The sequence below is a fragment of the Podarcis tiliguerta genome (genome assembly GCF_965153285.1).
Source record: "Podarcis tiliguerta genome assembly, chromosome: 13".
Lineage (NCBI taxonomy): Eukaryota > Metazoa > Chordata > Lepidosauria > Squamata > Lacertidae > Podarcis > Podarcis tiliguerta.
In genome coordinates, this window is record NC_139546.1 from 50293991 (window position 1) to 50316858 (window position 22868).

General features: G+C 51.5%; 2 protein-coding genes across 4 annotated transcripts in view; one reads left to right on the plus strand and one right to left on the minus strand.

Annotated features, from left to right (window-relative positions):
• Positions 1-1323: 1323 nt before the first annotated feature.
• LOC310663011 (monocarboxylate transporter 13-like) overlaps positions 1324-22868 on the plus strand; it is a 129191-nt gene continuing 107646 nt past the window's right edge. The window contains exon 1 of the mRNA XM_083410519.1: positions 1324-1534. The gene's annotated coding sequence lies outside the window, so the exon portion shown is untranslated. The remainder of the gene's footprint in view (positions 1535-22868) is intronic.
• TRIP6 (thyroid hormone receptor interactor 6) lies at positions 3695-22058 on the minus strand. 3 transcript variants are annotated; one of them, XM_083410368.1, is made up of 10 exons: positions 21483-22058; positions 18800-19006; positions 16684-16796; positions 11642-11758; positions 9356-10009; positions 7352-7442; positions 6876-7045; positions 5861-6039; positions 5357-5477; positions 3695-4831 (listed from the first exon to the last, which is right to left on the minus strand). In XM_083410368.1, exons 2-10 carry the CDS (start codon positions 18993-18995, stop codon positions 4700-4702), a joined length of 1773 nt encoding a protein of 590 aa, XP_083266494.1. In that variant the 5' UTR covers positions 18996-19006; positions 21483-22058; the 3' UTR covers positions 3695-4699. The 3 variants fall into 3 exon arrangements, with proteins under 3 accessions (XP_083266494.1, XP_083266496.1, XP_083266495.1); XM_083410370.1 differs by having other exon boundaries at positions 16684-17889; positions 18700-19006; positions 21483-21741; XM_083410369.1 differs by having other exon boundaries at positions 16684-16742; positions 21483-21705.

Consider the following 22868-nt stretch of genomic DNA (forward strand, 5'->3'; position numbering starts at 1 on the left):
AGCAACCCCAGAAATCGCCCACTCCCTAAACAATATTCTCCGCTTCGCATAATTTTCTTGGTTTTTTTTTAAGTTGTGGAACAGATAATGCCAAACAGGCAAGCCACCCTTCACTTCTGTATCTCTCAAACATATACCCCGACTCTACAATTCTATGGAACAAAATAAAATAATTAAAATTTAGGGAGGGGTCTTCACTACCCCCTGCAATAATTCTTCCCAGGGATTGCGAACGAAACGGCCCAAATTGGCACGAATTATAAAATTGGTTGTTTGTTTGGATTACAATTTTAATTCAGCTGAAGCGCATGCCCTTTCTTAAATAAAAAAAATTCATTTAAAAACACACATACCCTGATTTCCCTAGAAACTTACCATCTTGCCCCCTGATATCTGGGGAAAATAAAAAATAAAATCTGCACAAATCTGCTCTCCACTCCTATTTTTGAGAATCCCAAACGTAACACCCTAGTTGTCCCCTCTAGTTTCTCCCCAAACCTTACCTGGCTCTCAGGGGGTAGGAATTTCGGGGGGCTGGCATGGAGGGTTGCCCTGGGCATCAGGCAAACAGCTAGCAGGAACAGACACAGCTGGGGAAAAGACCTCATGGTTGCAGCCGTGGGCAAGCAGGCGCCCTGAGTGGGCAGCAGGTGCCAGGAACACCCCTTTTATAAATCTCTTCCCCCTCCCCTGCAAGGAGGCAGCCAATGGAATTGCAGGGGGAGGCTAGCAGCAGCCAATGGGCAGGAGTCGGAAATAGATGCATTCCATTTCCAAGAGTTCTTATTGATGCTCAGCTGGAATTGAATCTTTCTTGCAGTTTGAATCTCCATTGGTGGTTTGGGTCCAGCGGAAAACAGGCTCGGTCCATCTTCCACGGGGCAGCCAATGAGATATTTGAAGATGGCTAGGGATGTGGGCGGCGCTGTGGTGTAAACCACAGAGCCTAGGACTTGCCAATCAGAAGGTCGGCGGTTCGAATCCCCGTGACGGGGTGAGCTCCTATCGCTTGGTCCCTGCTCCTGCCCACCTAGCAGCTCAAAAGCACGTCAAAGTGCAAGTAGATAAATAGGTACCACTCCGGCGGGAAGGTAAATAGCCTTTCCGTGCGCTGCTCTGGTTCACCAGAAGTGGCTTAGTCCTGCTGGCCACATGACCCGGAAGCTGTACGTCGGCTCCCTCGGCCAATAAAGCGAGATGAGCGCCGCAACTCCAGAGTCGGCCACGACTGGACCTAATGGTCAGGGGTCCCTTTACCCTTATCCTATTATTATTATCAACAGTGCTTTTTCTCTGTAAAAAAAATGTTTAGGAGTGCAGTGGTACCTCGGGTTACAGACGCTTCAGGTTACAGACTCCGCTAATGCAGAAATAGTACCTTGGGTTAAGAACTTTGCTTCAGGATGAGAACAGAAATTGTGCTCCGGCAGCGCTGCAGCAGCAGGAGGCCCCGTTAGCTAAAGTGGTGCTTCAGGTTAAGAACAGTTTCAGGTTAAGAACGGACCTCCGGAACGAATTAAGTACTTAACCCGAGGTACCACTGTACTCTCATTTTGACTCAAGAAAATCACCGTTTTGTAGTTCAAATCAGGAAAAATGAATACAAAGATTCACAAAATGTTTAGGGGTATGCGTACTTTGGCATCCCCCAGAAAAAAGCACTTATTATTATTATTAAGCGTATACTGCCCTTTACCCATAGATCTTAGGGCAGTTCACATCTCTTCCTCTGGCAAAACATACCTAACTCCCTCCACCGTTCCCTCCTAAGGTTTGGTTTCCAGACCCTTGATCATGCTCGTCTGCACACCTTCCACTTTGTCGACACCCTCCTGAAAGTGGGGTACCCAGAACAGGACACAGGGCTCCTGGCAGGGTTTGATCTGAGGCAGAAAAGAGCAGTACAGTGGTACCTCGGGTTACATACGCTTCAGGTTACAGACTCCGCTAACCCAGAAATAGTACCTCGGGTTAAGAACTTTGCTTCAGGATGAGAACAGAAATTGTGCTCCGGCGGCGCGGCAGCAGCAGGAGGCCCCATTAGCTAAAGTAGTGCTTCAGGTTAAGAACAGTTTCAGGTTAAGAACAGACCTCCGGTACTTAACCTGAGGTACCACTGTACTATGGCTTCCCTTGCTCTGGACACTAGATTTCTGTCGACGCAGACTGGAATCGACTTTCCTCGCACCGTTCTCTCGATACTGAAGCACGTTGGGCTTTTTCTGTGTTCCTGAGTGCTTAGCTGTGAAGCAAGCAGAACAATTTCTCATTCCTATACTTCTCCAGAATGACCCCAGGAGCCTATTCTCAGTGGCCGGCATGTCTCCTCGAACGACAATTGGCTCCAATAATCCCAAAGGTGAGAAGATGTAGATATAATTTATTATTTATAGTCCACCCATCTGGCTGGGTTTCCCCAGCCACTCTGGGCGGCTTCCAACAAAATATTAAAATACAATAGTCTATTAAACATAAAAAGCTTCCCTAAACAGGGCTGCCTTCAGATGTCTTCTAAAAGTCTGGCAGTTGTTTTTCTCTTTGACATCTGGTGGGAGGGCGTTCCACAGGGCGGGGGCCACCACCGAGAAGGCCCTCTGCCTGGTTCCCTATTACTTGGCTTCTTGCAGCGAGGGAACCACCAGAAGGCCCTCGGAGCTGGACCTCAGTGTCTGGGCAGAATGATGGAGATGGAGACACCCCTTCAGGTATCCTGGGCCGAGGCTGTTTAGGGCTTTCACGGTCAGCACCAACACTTGGAATTGTGCTCAGAAACATACTGGGAGCCAGTGTAGGTCTTTCAAGACTGGTGTTATGTGGTCTCAGCAGCCGCTCCCAGTCCCCAGTCTAGCTGCCGCATTCTGGATTTGTTGTAGTTTCCGGGTCACCTTCAATGGGAGCCCCACATAGAGCGCATGGCAGTAGTCCAAGCGAGATATAACTAGAGCATGCACCACTCTGGCCAGACAGTCTGCGGGCAGGGCGGGTCTCATCCTGTGTACCAGATGGAGCTGATAAACAGCTGCCCTGGACACAAAATTGACTTCCTTCTCAAGGGCTAAAAAAACCTCAACTTTCATGCCAATTGAGTGGCTCTGGGGTGCGGGAGGTGGGAACCCTGCTGCAGATATACTGTGGTCTCTGACACCCCCATATCCGGACCTCAACACCTCTGCTTCCCAACCTGATGGGAATAATTTACCTGCGAGATCACAGTGAGAGCTGCCACAGATCCGAAATTTGCAAAAGATCGGTCCTTTAGATTTTGGACCTCCCTGCTTATTGATATCAGGCAAGAAACTTTGCCGTGCTCTTTTCAGTGCTTCACAAACGACTCTCGTTTAGACAAGGCTACCCAAGGGATGCGGAACGCCGATGTGTTTTAATCCGGATTCCAGTTTGCTGCCGATTCCATCACTTGAATGTTTTAAAGAGTTGTTTCGACTGATCGTTTCGTTCACTCGGTAAACCCAAAGTGGCCACCCAGTCACATGGGCGGGGTACAAATAAAAAAATGATCAAAATTATTTTTATCTCATTGTTGTTTTCCAACACAAGTGGAGTAATATATTTTATGAAATATGTAAATAATCTGCCGGCCGATGCAATCTGAGCCCAGGTAACGGTCCCAGTCCCCTGGGTTGGGTTTGGGGGGCAGTTAGCAAAAGCCCCCCCCCCCCAATTAGCAGACACAAGGTGAAGTTTGACACATCTTTAATTAAATTCTGACACATAACGCACATGAACGCAATGCCCCACGCCCTGGGGGGAGACGCTTGTGGGGTGGGGAGTTTAATGTATTTTTTAAAAATACCCAGCCTTTAAAAAAACACTCACACACAGAGAAGGAACTTGAGGAATTATTAAAAAAAATAAAACCAAGAGCTAGGGATATAGACCCCGATGTTGATATCCCATTTCCCTCAGTTAGTGGCGATGGTGGAGGAGCGAGGAAGGGTATTTTAGTAAAATTCACCCTTTTCCTAAGCTGCTGCTGCTGTTGCCCTCCAGTGTTCTGGATTCCAATCCAACCAACCCCCAGCCAGCACAGCTGACTGGAGGCTGATGGGAGTTGTAGGCCAAAGCATTTGGACGGCACCTGCTTGGTTAAGGCTGCTGTAACTGACCGGGGGGGGGGGAGGGAGAGGGGAGATGGCACATAGCTAAGACCAGCTTATAGGTTTGGGGGAGCCCTCAAGGCAGGGAAATGGTGGGGCTGGTGGTGGAGAGAAGACAGAGGCGTGCAGAGAGAAGACAGAGATATGCAGAGCGAAGACAGTTATATACAGAGCGAAGACAGACGCAATCCGCTTCCGCTTTGAGAAATGCAGGGTTGATGTTCGAAGCCGCCCACCCGCAGAGGAGAATTGGGGTGGGGGTAGGGGGGGAAGGAGGGAGGGAGGCAGCCAGGAAAGTGGGGCAGCAGGGAGAAAAAGTTAGGGAGGGTTAGGGGCTTGAGATGCACTGCTGCTGCCCCCGAGACACGCAGCAGGGTTTCTATGGCCAAAGGAAAAGAGGGCTGTAATGAACGTCAAGAAATTCCTAGAACAGAAGGGTTGGAAAGGCCCCGACGGGTTGTCTATCGCAACCGCCTGCAACTCCGTGATAAAGGCAGCAGGAAGTGGGGTGCAAAATGTGAGCGGTTGAGGAGGCGGAAACCCATAGAGAAAACCAACAAGGACACGGGGGGAGGCAGAAGCCATCAGCAGTCCGTGGTGATCTTGGAGGAGAGCTCCTGGATCCGCCGAGCGCTGCAGCTCTTGCACAGGATGTGGCCGTCCAGCGGGTAGCAGCCTCGGCCTTCGCCCTCGGAGGAGAGGAGCAGCCCACACTCCTGGCAGGGGGGAGAGAAGAGAATTGGTGGCTGGTATCCGTCCGTCTCGAGAGACAACGGAGTGCGCCAACAGGGGGAAAGTCAAACCTCTGCATCAGCAGCACTGAAGTGACCCCCCCCTCCGCAGGCGCAAGTGTGTCTGGGGGTGCTGGGCTGCCCAGATGACCAGACCCCCCCTCCTCTCGGCCTCGCAGGTGTGGCCCAAAGGAAAGCATGGGTTTGAGACCCATCAGCTCCTCTCACCTGGTTTAGCCGGCCAGTCAAAGCCGTTTTCCGGTATTGTGGCTGCCGTCGCACGCTGAAGCTTCTAGAAGCCCCAGGTGAGTGAGGAGTGCAGGGAACTCCAAAAGGGAACAAACTACCCAAGAAGGAACACAGGTGTCCTCCTCCTCCTCCTCCTCTCCAACAGAGCATAACGTTAACCTGCGGAACACCCTCCCACAAGAGACAGGGATGGGCACTAACCTGGATGGCCTCAGAAGAGGACTGGCAAAGAGACCGGGAGCCCAGCCAAAGTGGTCTCACCTCGCATTTGTAGCAGCCTATGTGAAAACTGCGGTCCAGGGCGACGATTCGCACGGTCTCCTCCTTTCCAGGCTCTGGCATGATGGCATTACCACAAACTGAGCACCGGGGGGCAAACTTCCTGCCGGGGGGGGGGTGGAGACAAGGATTAAGGCATTTAGAAGCGAATTTTCTCCCGCTTTTAGCTCAGATCTGCTAGAGGAGGGAGAATATCCGCACGTCGTCAAACCTGCGGAACTCCCCGCCACAGGAGATGCCCACCAACGTGGATGGGGTTAAAGGAGGATGAGACAAACTCCTGGAAGACAGGGCAATTTGTAGGTTTTAAAAGCTGTATTTCAAATGGATGTAAAACTTTAGGGAGAATTGTGGCCGAATCAGAGTTACCATCTGCTCCGAACCCCAAAGCATGCTGGGAGGAGAGCGCCACGGGTGCCCACGAGCCCCCCTCCCCATCCAATAAAGTTCCATTTAGCAAAAATGGGGGGGGGGGGAGAGATTTACCGGTGGAAGTCTTCGATGCAGTGAATTTGGCTGGTGGCATCGACCGTGAACGGGACGCCATCAAGGCAGCGATGGCAAACCACACAGGTGAAGCACTGTGGGTGGTAAGCTTTCCCCATCGCGCGCAGGATCCGGTCCATGATGGGTTTGGAGCACATAGAACATTTTTCCAGGGTTACCTGGCGAGAGGAGGGAAAGAGGGCTTCAACCTACAGAATGTGCAGAATAACAACAACAACAACAACAACAACAACAACAACAACAACAATAATTTATTATTTATACCCTGCCCATCTGGGGTATAGCCTCAGCCACGCCAACAAAGTATTAAAATATAGCGGGCTGTTAAACATTAAAAGCTTCCCTAAACAGGGCTGCCTTCAGATGTCTTCTAAAAGTCTGATAGTTGTTTTTCTCTTTGACATCTGGTGGGAGGGTGTTCCACAGGGCGGACGCCACCACCGAGAAGGCCCTCTGCCTGGTTTCCTGTAACTTGGCTTCTCAAATTGAGGGAACTGCCAGAAGGCCCTCGGAGCTGGACCTCAGTGTCCGGGCTGGACGATGGGGGTGGAGACGCTCCTTCAGGTCTACTGGGCCTTTGAGGCCATTTAGGGCTTTCAAGGTCAGCACCAACACTTTGAATTGTGCCCTGAAACATACTGGGAGCCAGTGTAGGTCTTTCAAGACCGGTGTTATGTGGTCTCGGCGGCCGCTCCCAGTCACCAGTCTAGCTGCCACATTCTGGATTAGTTGTAGTTTCCGGGTCACCTTCAAAGGTAGCACGTAGAGCGCATGGCAGTAGTCCAAGCAAGAGATAACCAGAGCATGCGCCACTCTGGTGAGACAGTCTGCGGGCAGAAAGGGTCTCATCCTGCATACCAGATGGAGCTGGTAAACAGCTGCCCTAGACATAGAACTGACCTGCGCCTCCATGGACAGGTAACTAGAGCATGCATCACTCTGCTAAGGCTGCACCCCCCCACCTGCCAGGACCCCCTAACGCCCCCCTACTCACGATGTAGCAGGATTCACAGAAGGAGCGCCGGTCAATGGCGTAGAACGGCTGCCCGCGCAGGCGGCATCGGCAGGTGGCGCAGGTGAAGCACTCCACGTGGAAGACCTGGTCCATGGCCACGCAGCCCGTCCCGTCGCCAACCACGTTCTCCCCGCAGCGGGCGCAGCGGCCTGTCAGGGAGGAAAGAGGCGTTCGGAGGCCTTTTCCGGGGTCCCCGCTCCCCCAGAATGCCCCTGCCAGCAACTCTCTACAACCCAGCCTGACTTTGGGCAAGGGAAGCGTTCCCCAGGTCCCGTCTGCAGATAGACTGCCCCTTGCCGTGGAGGCTCCACCGGCAGCCAAGACGGACACAGATGCAGACCGGACCGCCCCCCTCCCCTCTCGGCCTCTGCGGACCCCAGTTTTGAAGCCGCGCCACCGAGCGGCTGTCATCTCTCGGGGTGCCAAACTCGGCCGCAGGCTTAAGAAAACCTCACCGAAATACTCGCCCGACGGAGGGTTGTTCATGTCGTACACCAGCTTTTTCGTCAGCCGGTCCAGCTCCTCTTCCGGGCGGCTGGGGGGAACCTGGTGGGTCAAGATGGAGGGCAGAGAGAAAGAACCATGAGCCCCCTCCCTTCTCAAGCCATCCATAGCCCTCTCCTCCTCCGTGAATCTGCCTAATCCTCTTTTCAAGCTATCCAGGTTGGTGCCCATTCCTGTGGCAGGGAGTTCCGCCGTTTAACTATGCCCAGCATGAAGAAGGACCGTCTTCTATCTGTCCCGAATCTCCCAACATCCAGCTTCGCTGGTTCCCCACAAGTCCTAGGGCTATGAGAGAGAAGGAGGGAACTTTCCCGCTTCCTCCAGGGTACGGTCACTTTTATAAACCTCTTAAAGTGACTCTCTTTACATGCCTTTGGTCCAAACTAAAAAACCCCCGCTGCAGTCCTTTCTTCCCAGGGGAGCTGATCCCTCTGCTTGATCCTCCTCGCTCTGCCCTTTGCAGAACCTTTCCCAGCTCTACAGTACTGCAGAATCATAGAGTGAGAAGGGTCCCCCAAAGGTCATCCAGCCCACCCGCCTGCAACACGGGAATCGCAGATAAAGAATCGCTAAGGGGGGGGGCATCCAGCCTCTGATGGAGAACATCCAATAAAGATAGATAGATAGATAGATAGATAGAGATGATAGATAGATAGATAGATAGATAGATAGATGATAGATAGATGATAGATAGATAGATAATGATTATTATTGATTAAATCTGTATACTGTCCTTCACCCAAAGAAACCCAGGGCAGTTCAGACATGGACTAATAATAATACAGTGGTGCCCCGCAAGACAAATGCCTCACAAGACGGAAAACCCGCTAGACGAAAGGGTTTTCCGTTTTTCAATGCGCTTCGCAGGACGAATTTCTCTATGGGCTTGCTTTGCAAGACGAAAATGTCTTGCGATTCCTGGGGTTTTTTTCCGCTCCTCACCCCCTTTTTCTAAAGCGCTAAACCGCTAATAGCCTTTTAGCAGCTAATCCGCTAATCCCTTAAGCCTTTAATAGCCGCTAATAGCCGCTAAACCGCTAATAGCGCTAATCCGCTAATGGGCTTGCTTTGCAAGACGAAGAGACTCGCGGAATGGATTCTTTTCGTCTTGCGAGGCACCACTGAAATAATAATAATAATAATAATAATAATAATAATAATATTTATATCCTGCCCTCCCCAGCCAAGACCAGGCTCAGGGCGGCTAACACCCGATATAAGAACAAATTGATTGAAATACAACTTAAAAACAAGATAAAAATACAACATTGAAACATTAAAATACAGCCTCATTTCAATGGAAGCTAAAATCAAAAACTTTCTTGGGGACGAAAACGTCAAGTCTTCACCAAGGCTAATGAAATAATTAAATTAAATTAATAACAAATAATTATTAATTAAATTTGTATGCGGCCCTTCATGCAAAGAACCCCAGGGCTGTTAAAATACAGACTGATCATTTATTATTATTATTATTATTATTATTATTTCTTAAATTTGCATACTGCCCTCCATCCAAAGAACCCCAAGGCAGTTCAGATATAGATAACAACAACAACAACAACAATAATAATAATAATAATAGATTAAATTTGTATACTGCCCTTCAACCAAAGAACCCTAGGGCAGTTCACACGTAGACAGATTATTATTATTATTATTATTCTATACTGTCCTTTATCCAAAGACCCCCCAGGGCAGTTCAGATACAGACAGGTAGATAATGATTGTTTATTACATTTGCACGCCCCACCTTCCTCTTAAGTTTCCCAGAAACAGAAGCTTCTTGTTCCTCTAAACATTGACCACAAAAACATTTTCCGCCCTCTGCAATGCCCCCTCTCCCCACTTGACCGGAAAACAAAATAAAACCTGCCAGAATCTCTCGTGACTCGAACGCAGGACCCCCCGTACAAATGCCCCTCGCCCGCCTCCCCCCAGGGCTCTCCTCTTACCTGGTGCTGAAACCTCAGTCCTCCGCCCGCTGCTGGCATCTGTGAAGCCACCGCCATCTCCTCCTTGCCCGGTTTCGCCAACCCGGGGTGGTACTGCCCCACCGGCGCCCCGACCTTGCCAGGCCCCGGGTAGAACTCCCCTTCGGCCATCCGCCGGCCGTACGACGGCGGCTCCGGGTACCAGGGTTCGGCGTCGTGGCCCCGGGGCCGGCCGCCCACCTCCGAGGCGTACTGAGGGGGCGGTTTCGCCCGGTAGCCCAGCCGGGGGGACGGCGGTCCGTACGCCTGCTCCGCCCGGCGCTGGGGCTGGTTGTACCCGGCGACCGGCTGTGCCACCTTGACCTGGACGTTGAAGGGCGGGCCGGCGGACGAGGAAGCCGTGGCGTACGAGGCGGGCATGGGCTGAGGGTACGGTTTGGCGGCCGCGCCCGGCCGGTGGTAGCCGGCGGCGTATGGGTCCCCAGAGACGGCGGCACCGACGTACGGGGCAGGGGCCGGCTGCCCGCCGTAAGGGGCGCTCTTGGCGTAGGCGTCGAAGCCCGGAGGCTTGGCGGGGGCGGAGAAGGTTCCGGAAGGGCCCGGTTTGTAGGCAGAGGCGGGCTTGGCGATGCCAGCCTGAGGGAGGCTGTGGGAGAACGGGGCGGGCTCCAAATTCTGTGGGGGAAAGAAGGGACACGGCTCAGGGACCGGCACAAAACTGGCGAACGATACGAGCGAGGGGTGTGCCATCGCAATATAAGCGTTGAAACCTCCATCGTATCGCTGCCTTCTATTTTTTTTTTAAGGGGAAAAATGCTTTTTAGCATTTATTAAATTCACTCTGTAAAAAATCTGACACATATAAAACCAGTGAGAGATAAGGGATGGAAAATGACCCCACTGAAAGAAACTTTACAGTACAAATTTAAATCCATACAATTTAAATTGGTTTAATCTTAATCCAATGACAAGGTAGTAAAACACGCTTAGACCTTCTGGATCCTTGGACTGATTTACATCAATAAGAGAACCAATTTTTGATGTGGCAAAAGAGATGCGTTCATCACCAATTTCAATTTCAAGCTCCTATCGGCCAACTCTGTCAGGAGGCGGCCATGATGCATCATCTTCTTTCGTGATTTCACTGTCATCGATTATCCTCCTTAGCTTCTTCATCACACTTTTGTGTACATAGGCTTCTTTTCTGATCATGACATCAGTTTTATAATTGCTGTTGTTTGCATATCTCGGTTTCCCGTCAGGGCGGCACTCGAACTCGAGGCCGAACTTCGCCTTGTGCCCAACGTAATAACACAGATGGAAGTCGCTCGCCATGGCCGCATATGCCCCACTGGCCCGCCGAGACACCCGCTGCCTCTATTACAGTGGTACCCCGCAAGACGAATGCCTCGGAAGACGAAAAACTCGCTAGACGAAAGGGTTTTTCGTTTTCTGAGGTGCTTCGCAAGACGGATTTTCCTAAGGGCTTGCTTCGCTAGACGAAACGGCCCTGCCTCTCCTGTCATGGCGACGGTCACTGCACGCACGCACGCACGCTCGCTTCCCCGCTCCCCCGGCTCCCTCCCACCTTCCGGCTGACGGTTAGTGCCTCGCGCCGCTGCCCACCCCCCTCCCTCAGAGAGCCGCTGCCGCCAGCAGCCAGCGTTGTAGCCAGAGTCGCGCTCCTGAGCCCCGCCGCCCTCCAGCAGCCGCGTCGCACGGTGGCCATAACGCGCGGGTGAGTCTGAGGTACCGGCTGCGGCAGCTGTCCTGCTTCTCCCCACCCCTCCCCGCCGTTGTTAGTGTTTAAATGCAGTGGTGTTTCGCAAGACGAAAAAACTCGCACAACGAAAAAACTCGCGGAACGAATTAATTTCGTCTTGCGAGGCACCACTGTATATTTTTTACCCTAATGCCCCTGAATCTCGACAACGACAGCTTTATGAGGTCCTGTCAAATTCCATGGCGTAATCGAGATCCGAACCCGGCTCTCTATCAGCCGCACGGTTTCTGCTTTTTAAAAAAATACTTTGGGCGAAATTGGTAGCGGCGACGAGTCCTTGAACTTGTTACAAGTCTTCCGACGCCGGTAGCCGTGCTACGGGTAAACCCGGCTCTGAATCTCAGGGTTGCGAGTTCGAGACCCACGTTGGGCAAAAGACTCCCGCCTCGCAGGGGGCTGGACTGGATGACCCTCGTGGTTCCCTGCCAACCCTACAATTCTAGGAGGGTGGGTAGGCACAGGGGGTAGGTATCGCCTCTGACCATCCACCCCCCCCCACCCAATTCCCGGCCGGTGTCTCTCACCTGCCTCTCGCCACGGCGCTGCCGGGCGCTCTCCAAATCGGCCAGCATGCTGGTGAGGGAGTCTATCTGGACGTCGATGCTGGAGGGGCGGGGAGGACCTTGCTCAAGAGGCGCCCCCTGTTGGCAGAAAGAGAAGGGTGGGTAAGAGGCAGTGGCGTAGCGTGGGTTGTCAGCACCCGGGGCAAGGCAAGTAATTTGCGCCCCCTAACCCGGGGCAAGGCAAGTAATTTGCGCCCCCCCCCGCTGCACTGTCCCTCCCCCAGATAGTCCCTCGCTCTCTCTCCGCAACGCACGCCTGGCACCCTCCCCTCCACAGTGGGCGGCGACCCGGCGGCTCGGATCGGATTCGCACAGCCAGCACTGCAGTGAGAGAGAGTGAGTGAGCCAGGTAGGGGCAGAGAGCTGTGAGTGCGAGCGCGCCCCCCCCCCGATGTTGCGCCCGGTGCAGCCGGCCCCCACTGCACCCCCCGCGCTACGCCACTGGTAAGAGGTGGGTGGGCCGCCCCCTTCCGGAAAAATCCGGGGCTTCAGAGGTAGGGTGGTCTCTCGGCACCGATCAGCCGATGGGCGGCGAGACATACCACTCTGAAGCCTGGGAGACCCCCCCCTAACCCCCCCCCAAAAATCCCACCTACTGTCGGTTTAATAATAATAATAGTAGTAGTAGTAATAGTATTTTATTTATATCCCGCCCTCCCCAGCAGAAGCCGGGCTCAGAGCGGCTAACAACAGTAAAAGTAACATAGTTTACATAAAATCACATTCTAAAATCAATTCATTATAGAATCAATTCAGAATCAAATTCATGGCAACCATTGGGTTAGATCTCTATGAGGATTACAGAAGGAGAGAGGGGATCAGGCTGTGCCTTGACCAAAGGCCAGGTGGAAGAGCTCTGTCTTGCAGGCCCTGCGGAAAGATGTCAAGTCCCGCAGGGCCCTAGTCTCTTGGGACAGAGCGTTCCACCAAGTCGGGGCCAGTACTGAAAAGGCCCTGGCCCTAGCTGAGACCAATCTAACCACCTGGGACCTGCGACCTCCAAGGTGTTGTCATTTGTGGACCTTCACGTCCTCCGTGGGGCATACCAGTAGAGGCAGTCCTGTAGGTACGAGGGTCCTAGGCATATAGGGTTTTAAAGGTTAAAACCAGGACCTCAAACCTGACCCTGTACCCCACTGGGAGCCAGTGCAGCTGGTATAGCACCGGGAGAATGTGATCTCGCAGTGAAGACCCCGTAAGGAGTCTCGCCGCGGCATTCTGCACCCGCTGGAGTTTCTGGGTCAGTCTCAAGGGCAGCCCCACATAGAGCAAGTTACAATAATCCAGTCTGGAGGTGACCGTCGCATGGATCACTGTGGCCGGATCAGGGTGAGAAAGGTAAGGAGCCAACTGCTTAATATGGCGGAGATGGAAAAATGTTGCCTTTGTTATAGCTGCAATCTGCACCTCCATGGAAAGGGAGGCATCAAAGATTACACCCAAACTCTTAATGGATGGCGCTGGCACTAATTGCGCCCCCGCAAGAGATGGGAGCATAGCTGTCAACTTACAGATTTGAAAATAAGGGACCGGCAGCCTCAAAAATAAGGGATCAGCAGCCAAAATAAGGGGTTTTCAGGGCACAGGTATATTTAGCTTCTGAGCCAAAGGCAGGAAGCCCAGCCACCAGCCACACGAAGCCTCAAGCGGTGGTTCCCACAGCGCAGCAACCCGGCAAAGGGGATGCAGCAAGGAAAACCACTGTCCCCTCTCCGCTGGGAAGCGCTGAGCAAAGGCGAGTCCCCAGGCAACGCGGCCGATTTGATTGGCCCAAGGCATGCAAGCTCCACCCCCCAGTCGTTCTCAGACTCTTTATTGGGTGAGCAACGCAGCCAAGCAACGCAGCTGGAGCCTCCCTCCTCCCTGGCCGGCAGGGAGGGAGGGAGAGGAGCTGCTTCCTTTGAAACCCGGGAAATTTCAGGGACATCATCAATAAGGGACAGCAGCGGGACACGGCGCTGGGATAAGGGACTGTCCCACCAAATAAGGGACGGCTGACAGCTATGGGTGGGATTTGCCCCCCCAATCCTATATCGTCCCGACCCAACCAAGAATCTTTTAAACCAAGGATGGGGAATGTATTGTGGACTCTCACCTGAGCGTAGCCAGGGGTCAAACACCTTTCTCCCTTTCTGAGAGGCAGAAACGGTGGCCAAGTAAAAAAAAAAATACTGTATTTTTCCGCTTATAAGACTATCTTTTCCCGCAATTTTTTAAAGTTTAAAATTGCGGGGTCGTCTTATACACGGAATGCTGCAATTCTTTATTTCTTAATTTTGGGCTCAAAAAATAGGGGTCGTCTTACACGTGGGGGTGGAAAAATAGGGTAATTTTATAAGTCGTGTGTCCTTGTTTCTCAATTTGATCCTTTACCCGGTTTTGTATGTTTTGTGGTATTTTATGCACCGCGACTTATTTTTACCAATTGTAGCTTAGTAATTTTTATTGTAACGGATGAGTGTAAACTGTTTAACTATTATTTGCCGATATTTCACTTTAAGGTTTACTGTTATATTCTAGTGGATTGTTGAATATTTGATATCTGTTGTTTATTTTAAACAACTATCCGACTTTTAGATGACTTCTGAAGGCAGCCCTGTTTAGGGAAGTTTTTTATGTTTGATGCTTTATCGTGTTTTTAATATTCTGTTGGGAGCCGCCCAGAGTGGCCGGGGAAACCCAGCCAGATCGGCAGGGTATAAATAATAAATTATTATTATTAATAATATTATTAACGTTATTGTGACTTTTTTGTATGGGGTGTGTGATCTTTACCACACATTATGTGTGTGATCTTTGCTGTCTATTTTGCTGTTTCTACAGCTTGCAAACCACTTTGCGGAGAGTAATATAGAAAGGCAATATACAAATTGAAATGAAATTAAAACACCCATCTATTTAAAAGCAGGCCTTGCCAGACTTGTTAGATTGATCACACTGCTCGGTTTTGCTATTTATTGATATTTAACTGTAGTTTCTCTAGTTTCTTGCCAACGTGTTCCTTCATTGTTTTGGGTTCCTTTCCCCCCAATTATCTTACTTGCGTTTTATGTAAAGCGCTTGGGTTTTTTTTTGTATAGATATACAGCTATTATTCCTGCACAGTTTCTGTGCACACCGCAAGCAGATTCCACGGCTGACACACCTTTACCTGCCGCTCACCTGACAGCAGGGCTGGGGAATATGGGTTAAACAGACTCCGCTGTCGTGGGGCATTTATTTATCTATGAAACTGTTTATGTACTGCCACATCCTAAAGATATACCGTATTTTTCACTCTATAAGACGCACCAGACCACAAGACGCACCTAGTTTTTGGAGGAGGAAAGCAAGGGGGAAAAAATCTGAATCTCAGAAGCCAGAACAGCAAGAGGGATCGCTGCGCAGTGAAAGCAGCAATCCCTCTTGCTGTTCTGGCTTCTGGGATAGCTGCGCAGCCTGCACTCGCTCCGTAAGACGCACACACATTTCCCCTTACTCTTTAGGAGGGAAAAAGTGAGTCTTATAGAGCAAAAATTCCGGTATACTACAAAGTGGTTTGTGGCAACAAAAGAATAAAGCCATGCGATAAAAACCATAAAATAAAAACCCCAGCCGCCCAGAGTGGCTGGGGAAACCCAGCCAGATGGGCGGGGTATAAATAATAAATTATTATTATTATTATTATTATTATTATTATTATTATTATTAAATTGGGTTTAAAACACACACCAGTTAAGCCTTTCGGGAGGACGTGTTCCTAAACGCCTGCACAGGCCTGGAGGAATAGAAGCGTTTTCAGCCGGCGTTTAAAAGAAGGCGCCCACTGAATCTCCAGTGGCAGAAAGTCCCACAGGACACAATGACACAAAGGGCTTGGGTTATCGTTGTTGTCAAATGAGCCTCGCCAACTCAGAGGATGACCGACAACCCTCCCTGCAGATGATGGCAGGGACCGAGATGGGATGTAAGGGAGCAGGCGAAATAAGAGCTTTAACAGAGTGCGTCCTCGGTGCCAGAGCTGCACCGTGTGGATTTCTGCCTGGCGCACAAAAATCGGTCAAGGGACTCAGGAGTGCTGGCCTCTTGCGGTACAGTGGTACCTTGGTTCTCAAAAGCCTTGGTGGTTCTCAAACACTGAAAACCTAGAAGTAAGTGTTCCGGTTTTCAAACATTTTTCAGAAGCCGAACATCCGATGTGGTTGTCGGCTATCGTTTCCGGGGCGCTTGCACCAATCAGAAGCCGCGCCTTGGTTTTCAAACATTTCAGAAGTCAAACAGACTTCCGGAACGGACTAAGTTTGGCGCTTTTGTTTTTGCTATTTATTTTGTGTTTTTGTTTCTGAGGCTTTTTCGGTTAATTTGTTTTTTTGTGAATGTGTGGAACCCAGTTCAGCTACTGATGGATTGATTGATTTTGTCACTGCAGCACATTGTTTATTGCTTTCATTTTATGGATCAGTGGTCTCGTTAGAAAGTAAAATTCATGTTAAACTCCTGCCTTAGGGGTTGTTTTCCAAAGTCTGGAACGGATTAATCCGTTTTGCATGACTTTCTATGGGAAAGTACGCCTTGCTTTTGGAACGCTTTGGTTTTGGAACGGACTTCCGGAACGGATCAAGTTTGAGAACCAGGGTACCACCGTAACAACAACAACAACAACAATAATAATAATATGATGATGATGATGTTTGGGCGCTTGTCCTGCTCAGACCACATTGGATGAAGTTTGAGAACCAAGGTACCGCTGGCCCTTCTTTGCGGTTCAACAGGATCAGTACCCACCCACCCACCGTCACAGATCTCTAGGGCCACTGGGCACCCTTCTCCCACCCCCCAACCCTGGACCCATAGCTAGAACAAGGATCTAGAGCCAAGCACCAAAGAAATCATAGCAGTGAGTGACTGTCAGGCTGGTCCTCAGATCTCACGAGAAATCTGATCCTAGTGGAATGGGGTTTGGGGCATTCACGAATCCCAAAACCTGGTGTCACCGCACAAACCCAACAGCAAGCCCAGCTTACCTGCAAGGGGTACCCAGGAGGGGAAGAACTGCCCCACGAACCCCCAGATCCTCTCTCGCCTGCGGAAGAATAATGATGGTCACCGGTGGGGTCGTGAACATGGGGCAGAGGGCCTGGAGAAAAAAATTTGGGGAGCAGGGAGTGGGAGGAGAGAAAAAACCAAGAGGGAGGTTTATTATTTTCCATCTATTAAATAAAACTTACACACCCCTTGGGATGCGGGTGACGCTGTGGGTTAAACCACAGAGCCTAGGACTGGCCGATCAGAAGGTCGGCGATTCGAATCCCTGCGACGGGGTGAGCTCCTGTTGCTCAGTCCCTGTTCCTGCCAACCTAGCAGTTCGAAAGCACCTCAAAGTGCAAGTAGATAAATAGGCACCGCTCCGGTGGGAAGGTAAACGGCGTTTCCGTGCGCTGCTCTGGTTTGCCAGAAGCGGCTTAGTCCTGCTGGCCACATGACCCGGAAGCTGTATGCCGGCTCCCTCGGCCAATAAAGCGAGATGAGTGCCGCAACCCCAGAGTCAGCCACGACTGGACCTAATGGTCAGGGGTCACTTTACCTTTACCTTACACACCCCTTGACTACATAAGAGAAGAAAACACCTCAAAGAGGTTTCGGAAAATACACAATTTTATTATTACACAAAATATTATTTTTCACCTATTCAATAAAACTTTACATGCCCCTTGCTGCATTAGAGGAGGAACGCCTCAAAGAGGTTTAGGAAAAGATTTGCAATTTGCAACGAAGGTTTAAAAACATGCAAAAGAAGGCCCAAAAAGTTGAAGATTCACAAGCGTTTGGGTCGGCTTGTCCAAACGTGAATGTTTTTTAGCAGGTGCCGGAAGGAAGACAGCGGAGGCAACTGCTTGTTATCAAGAGGCAGGGAGTTCCGAAGGTTCAGTAGGAATAAGAATTTTTCCAGCCTCCGGCCAGTTAGGATCTGCTTGAAGCAGATTTTTTCTAAACATTGTTAGGTGGGCTTCCCGAAGTCCCCCCTTTCTGATTTTCATTTTACCTCATCTTTAGCAGTTTACATATATCATAATTTCTAACCTTTTTTTTAAAAACCCCACTTACTTTAACCATAAAAATCTTCACATTTTATCATTTACAAATAATACTATTTTAAAATTCACTACCTTCTACTTCTAAGCCTCCAGCCTATACCCACTTCCAAAGCTATTCTAAGATTTAAATATCACCTTGCCAACAAAGGTCAGTATAGTAAAAGCTATGGTTTTCCCAGTAGTGATGTATGGAAGTGAGAGCTGGACCATAAAGAAGGCTGATTGCCGAAGAATTGACGCTTTTGAATTCTGGTGCTGGAGGAGACACTTGAGAGTCCCATGGACTGCAAGAAGATCAAACGCATCCATTCTTAAGGAAATCAGCCCTGAGTGCTCACTGGACGGACAGATCGTGAAGCTGAGGCTCCAATACTTTGGCCACCTCATGAGAAGAGAAGACTCACTGGAAAAGACCCTGATGTTGGGAAAGATGGAGGGCACAAGGAGAAGCGGACGACGGAGGACGAGATGGTGGGACAGTGTTCTGGAAGCGACCAGCATGAGTTTGACCAAACTGCAGGAGGCAGTGGAAGACAGGAGGGCCTGGCGTGTTCTGGTCCAGGGGGTCACGAATAGGCAGACACGACTAAACAACAACAACATCCCCACACTCAGCCCTCTAGATCAGGGGTCAGCAAACTTTTTCAGCAGGGGGCCAGTCCACTGTCCCCCAGACCTTGTGGGGGGCCAGATCGTGAAGCTGAGGCTCCAGTACTTTGGCCACCTCCTGAGAAGAGAAGACTCCCTGGAAAAGACCCTGATGTTGGGAAAGATGGAGGGCACAAGGAGAAGCGGACGACGGAGGACGAGATGGTGGGACAGTGTTCTCGAAGCTACCAGCATGAGTTTGACCAAACTGCGGGAGGCAATGGATGACAGGAGGGCCTGGCGTGCTCTGGTCCATGGGGTCACGAAGAGTCGGACACGACTGAACGACTAAACAACAATCCTGGAATTGTAGAGTTGTTAGGGACCCCCCAGATGTCATCCATCCCACCCCGCAGCTAAGCAAAGAATCCATTGGCATTCTGCACCGCCACCTTACCTGGCACAGGGGGTAGGTACTGCGTTGGCACGCTCATCGTCCCGTTGGCCTCCTGAGACCCATAGGTGGGTTGTGGGGCACCAGGAGAAGAAGCAAAACTCTTCTGGGGCTTGAAGGTGGCTGGACCAGAAACTGTGACTCCAGCCTGTCCCGGGACCCCCACCTGTTTCGGGGGAAGCCAGGTGGGGCCAGACATCACGTGGGGGGCTAGGAATGAACAAAGAGAGAGAATTTTGTATTCTATTTTTAAAGGAGCAAGAAATCTGGGTTTTGGAAGTTGCCGCAGAGAGCTTTTTCTTTTCTCGTTTTTTAAATTTAGTTTTAAATACAGTGGTAAGATAAAGGGACCCCTGACCATTAGGTCCAGTCGTGGCCGACTCTGGGGTTGCGGCGCTCATCTCGCTTTATTGGCCAAGGGAGCCGGCGTACAGCTTCCGGGTCATGTGGCCAGCATGACTAAGCCGCTTCTGGCGAACCAGAGCAGCGCACGGAAACGCCGTTTACCTTCCCGCCGGAGCGGTACCTCTTTATCTACTTGCACTTTGGCGTGCTTTTGAACTGCTAGGTTGGCAGGAGCAGGGACCGAGCAATGGGAGCTCACCCCGTTGCGGGGATTCGAACCGCCGACCTTCTGATTGGCAAGTCCTAGGTTCTGTGGTTTAACCCACAGTGCCACCCGCGTCCCTTGGCTTCTGCCATAGCCGCGCACAACCTCTCCAGCCGGGAGAGGCTGCATGCGGCTATGGCAATACCCCCACCTCCCGCAAAAGCCCACAGGAGCCGTGCACCCTTTAAGGAGCATGCGGCTCCTGCGGGCTTTTCTACGAGGAGGGAGAAGGGACTGACTGGCCGCTCCAGTCCCTTCTCCCTCCTGGGGAAAAGCCCGCAAGAGCCGCGCGGAGCTTGTGTGCGGTTCTTGGGGGCTTTTCCTGCCTGCCTCCCCCCTGCATTCGCTCCATAAGACGCACACACATTTCCCCTTACTTTTTAGGAGGGGAAAGGTGCGTCTTATGGAGCGAAAAATACGGTAGCCTTCCCCAAAATGGTGTCCTCCTCCTGGTTCAGACCCATCTGAGGCTGCCTAGAGGGCACCTGGTTGGGAAAGGTGGATTCAGTCTCAGATGTTCAGAAAATCCACACCTTCTTAAGCATGGAAAAAACCCGAGGCCAACTGCGAAAAGCTTGTGGTGCCATAGTTGAGAGTGCCAGACAAATGAATCTCGCTCCCCCTCTTTCTTTTTTCCGTTCTCCTCCTGTGATGAGGCTGCATTTCAATGTTTTAAAGTTGTATTTTAATCTTGTTTTTTTAAGTTGTATTCATTCAACTTGTTTTTATTATTGGTTGTTGGCCGCCCTGAGCCCGGCCTTGGCGGGAGAGGGCGGGGTATAAATAAACATTATTATTATTATTATTATTATTATTATTATTATGTGTGTGGCCTCGGGGGCCGGTCCCTGCCTCTCAGCCTGGCCCCTTCCTCCCTCGCAAAGCTGTTGTGAAGATGGAAGGAGGAGAAGGGGAAAAACTCCTTGTCCGAAGAAAAAAGATGGCCTGTGGATGCAATAAGGAGAATCATTGAAATAGGTCCACACCGGGAGGATGACTTCCAGGTTTCAGTAAAAAAATAAAATATAAATCCTATTTCGCTGGGGAAGTTTAGATGAGGAGTTTCTGGAGCAACCAAGGTGGGATATAAATAATAAAATTGTGATCACCATTCCTTCTGCAAACACCATCCAAAAAGGAAAAAAATCCTATTTCGCTGGGGAAGTTTAGATGAGGCGCTTCTGGAGCAACCAAGGTGGGATATAAATAATAAAATTGTGATCATTATTCCTTCTGCAAATGCCGTCCAAAAAGGACTTCAGCAAGGAGATTTTTTGGGGGTGTGTGGAAGGGAAACAATTGCTATAATTGCACAAATGTGGGGTCTAGAAGCACGCTCGAGCCACGCCACAGAGTGGGCTAGCAGATTTTTAAGGGGGGTCATAGGAACGAACCCCCTTTTCTTGGTCAAAGCCAGATCTGACATTCCCCCACCCTTTCCCCAAATCGCCCAGCTTCTCAGTCCCCCCCCCCCTTAAAATCATGTCAGGGTCTTCTCCAAAGCCACACCCAGACCCTCTTGATGGCAGTTATGGGTCGGGCCCCATAGGCCAGATTTTTAAGACACTTTGCACATGATCAAGGGGTTGTTCCGAGCCGGCCCCCCACCCCAGCTCAGGACGAGGCCTACTAGTGCACCCCCCCTCCTTGCAAGAACCCAGGCGTCCGGGCCCCCAAACCCTCCGACCCACCCAAGATTCCCCAAGGCTGCTGCTGCTGCTACCGCCCCACAAATCTGGGCAGCAAGGAGGAACCCAGGCGTCCGAGCTCTCCCCCTCCATCTCCAAAGGGGCTCTCTGTCGCCCCCAAAGTAGGAGCGGGGAGCCCCCTATTAGCCCCCCATGCACAGGGGGGTGGGGGTGGGGGGAGAGGGGGTCCTGGGGGGCCAGCCAACTTTCACCCTAGAGAATATATGGGGAGGAAAAAGGAGGAAAGGGGAAGAGGGCAAGGGACGCGCCCAGTTCAGAAATAGGGGGCCGATTTCCCCACCCTAAAAACTGCATTACGCTTGAATGCAATGGATGGGGTGGCGGGGGGGGGGGTGTCTCCTGCAACCTCCCCCTCCAGGGGGCTCACCTGATCCCAGGATCTGGCAGCTTGTGGGGTCGATCTTCCTTGCGCCCCAAGTCGATCCCCTCCCGGGCCGAGGCTTCCTTGCAAACTTCCTTGCAAACTTTCTTCCGTCCCGCAGAAAACTTTCCTTCCCTTTCTCTCTCTCCCCCCCTTCGCCTCCCACGCAACACTTTTTTTTTTCTTAATGGACCCCCCCCGGGGTGACGTCACCGCATTCCAGAGCGTCACGTGGAGCCTGGGAATTCCTGCCACTTCCGGTGGGAGGAGGGCGAGGGGTGGGGTGGGGGGTCTGGGAGGGGGCGGGGCGGAGGGTCCCCTCCCCTCCCCCCAATTGCCTCTCTCGGACTCCTGGGTTCCTCTTGGAAGAGGAGGTCTTCCTCTGTAGGGTTTTTTTTTTAGAGTAAAGGGCTTGGGGGGGGGGCTCCCCTGGGGGGGGGGCAAGGGGGGGCAGGACGCCTGAGTCCTCCAGGGAAGGATTGAGCCTCTAGCTTGGTTCTCTGGGAGGGAGTGTGTCAGGAATATTTTTTTGGGGGGGGGAGTAGGACTCCTGAGTCCCTTAAAAAAAGGGGGTCTGCCTCTAGTGCGGCGCCAGCTCAAGGGGCGGAGCAGGACTCCTGGGTCCTCTGTCTTTCATTTCAGTATGGTCAGTGTGGTTTGAATTTTGCCTTTAGTTTAAAAGTTTCTTAAAATCATCATAAAAGTGTTTTTTCCTGGGGGGTACTAGCAGGGCAGGACTCCTGGGTCCTCTCGGGCAGGGGGAGGGGCAAGTAAGGTACAAGAAGGTGGGGGAGGGGAGCAGGACTCCTGGGTTCCCCTGGGAAAGGGGTGTGTGCTCCTCCGTGGCCCGGACGCCTGGGTTCCCTTCCCCAGGAAAGAAGGCCTGCTGGGAAGCCAGGATTCCTGATCTTGCTTCAGAGGGCAGTTGGGCCTAGTGGGCGGAGGCAGGCTTGGAAAAGGAGAGGGGCTGGCTCTCTTTCTCGTGGTCCCCCCCCACCTCGCCTAGGGATCTGTGATGCAGAGTTGCGTGTCTGAGACAGGGACTGGGTGTGCCAGTCTCCCAGTCGGTCGGGGTCTGCATGTCCTGGCACGCCTGGCAGGGGAGCGGATCCTATCCTGTCTGTTCCGTTGTCTGCCTTCGGCAGGGAGGAATCCGCAGTCAGAGCTCTTGCGCCAGCCTTCCAGGCGCACTCGGACTACAAATCCCATCGTCGGCAGGGTGGGTTGGAAGGCCTTTGGGTGCCACCTCCTTAAGAAGGCGAGGGATTCCGCGGCCGTCACACGGGGGGGGGGGGGTCCGAGCTCACCCTTTCCCCAGCTGACGACCCTCCAGGTGGCTTGGACTACAAATCCCATCAGGGAAGGCTGGTGTGGTGTTAAAGTGCTGGACTA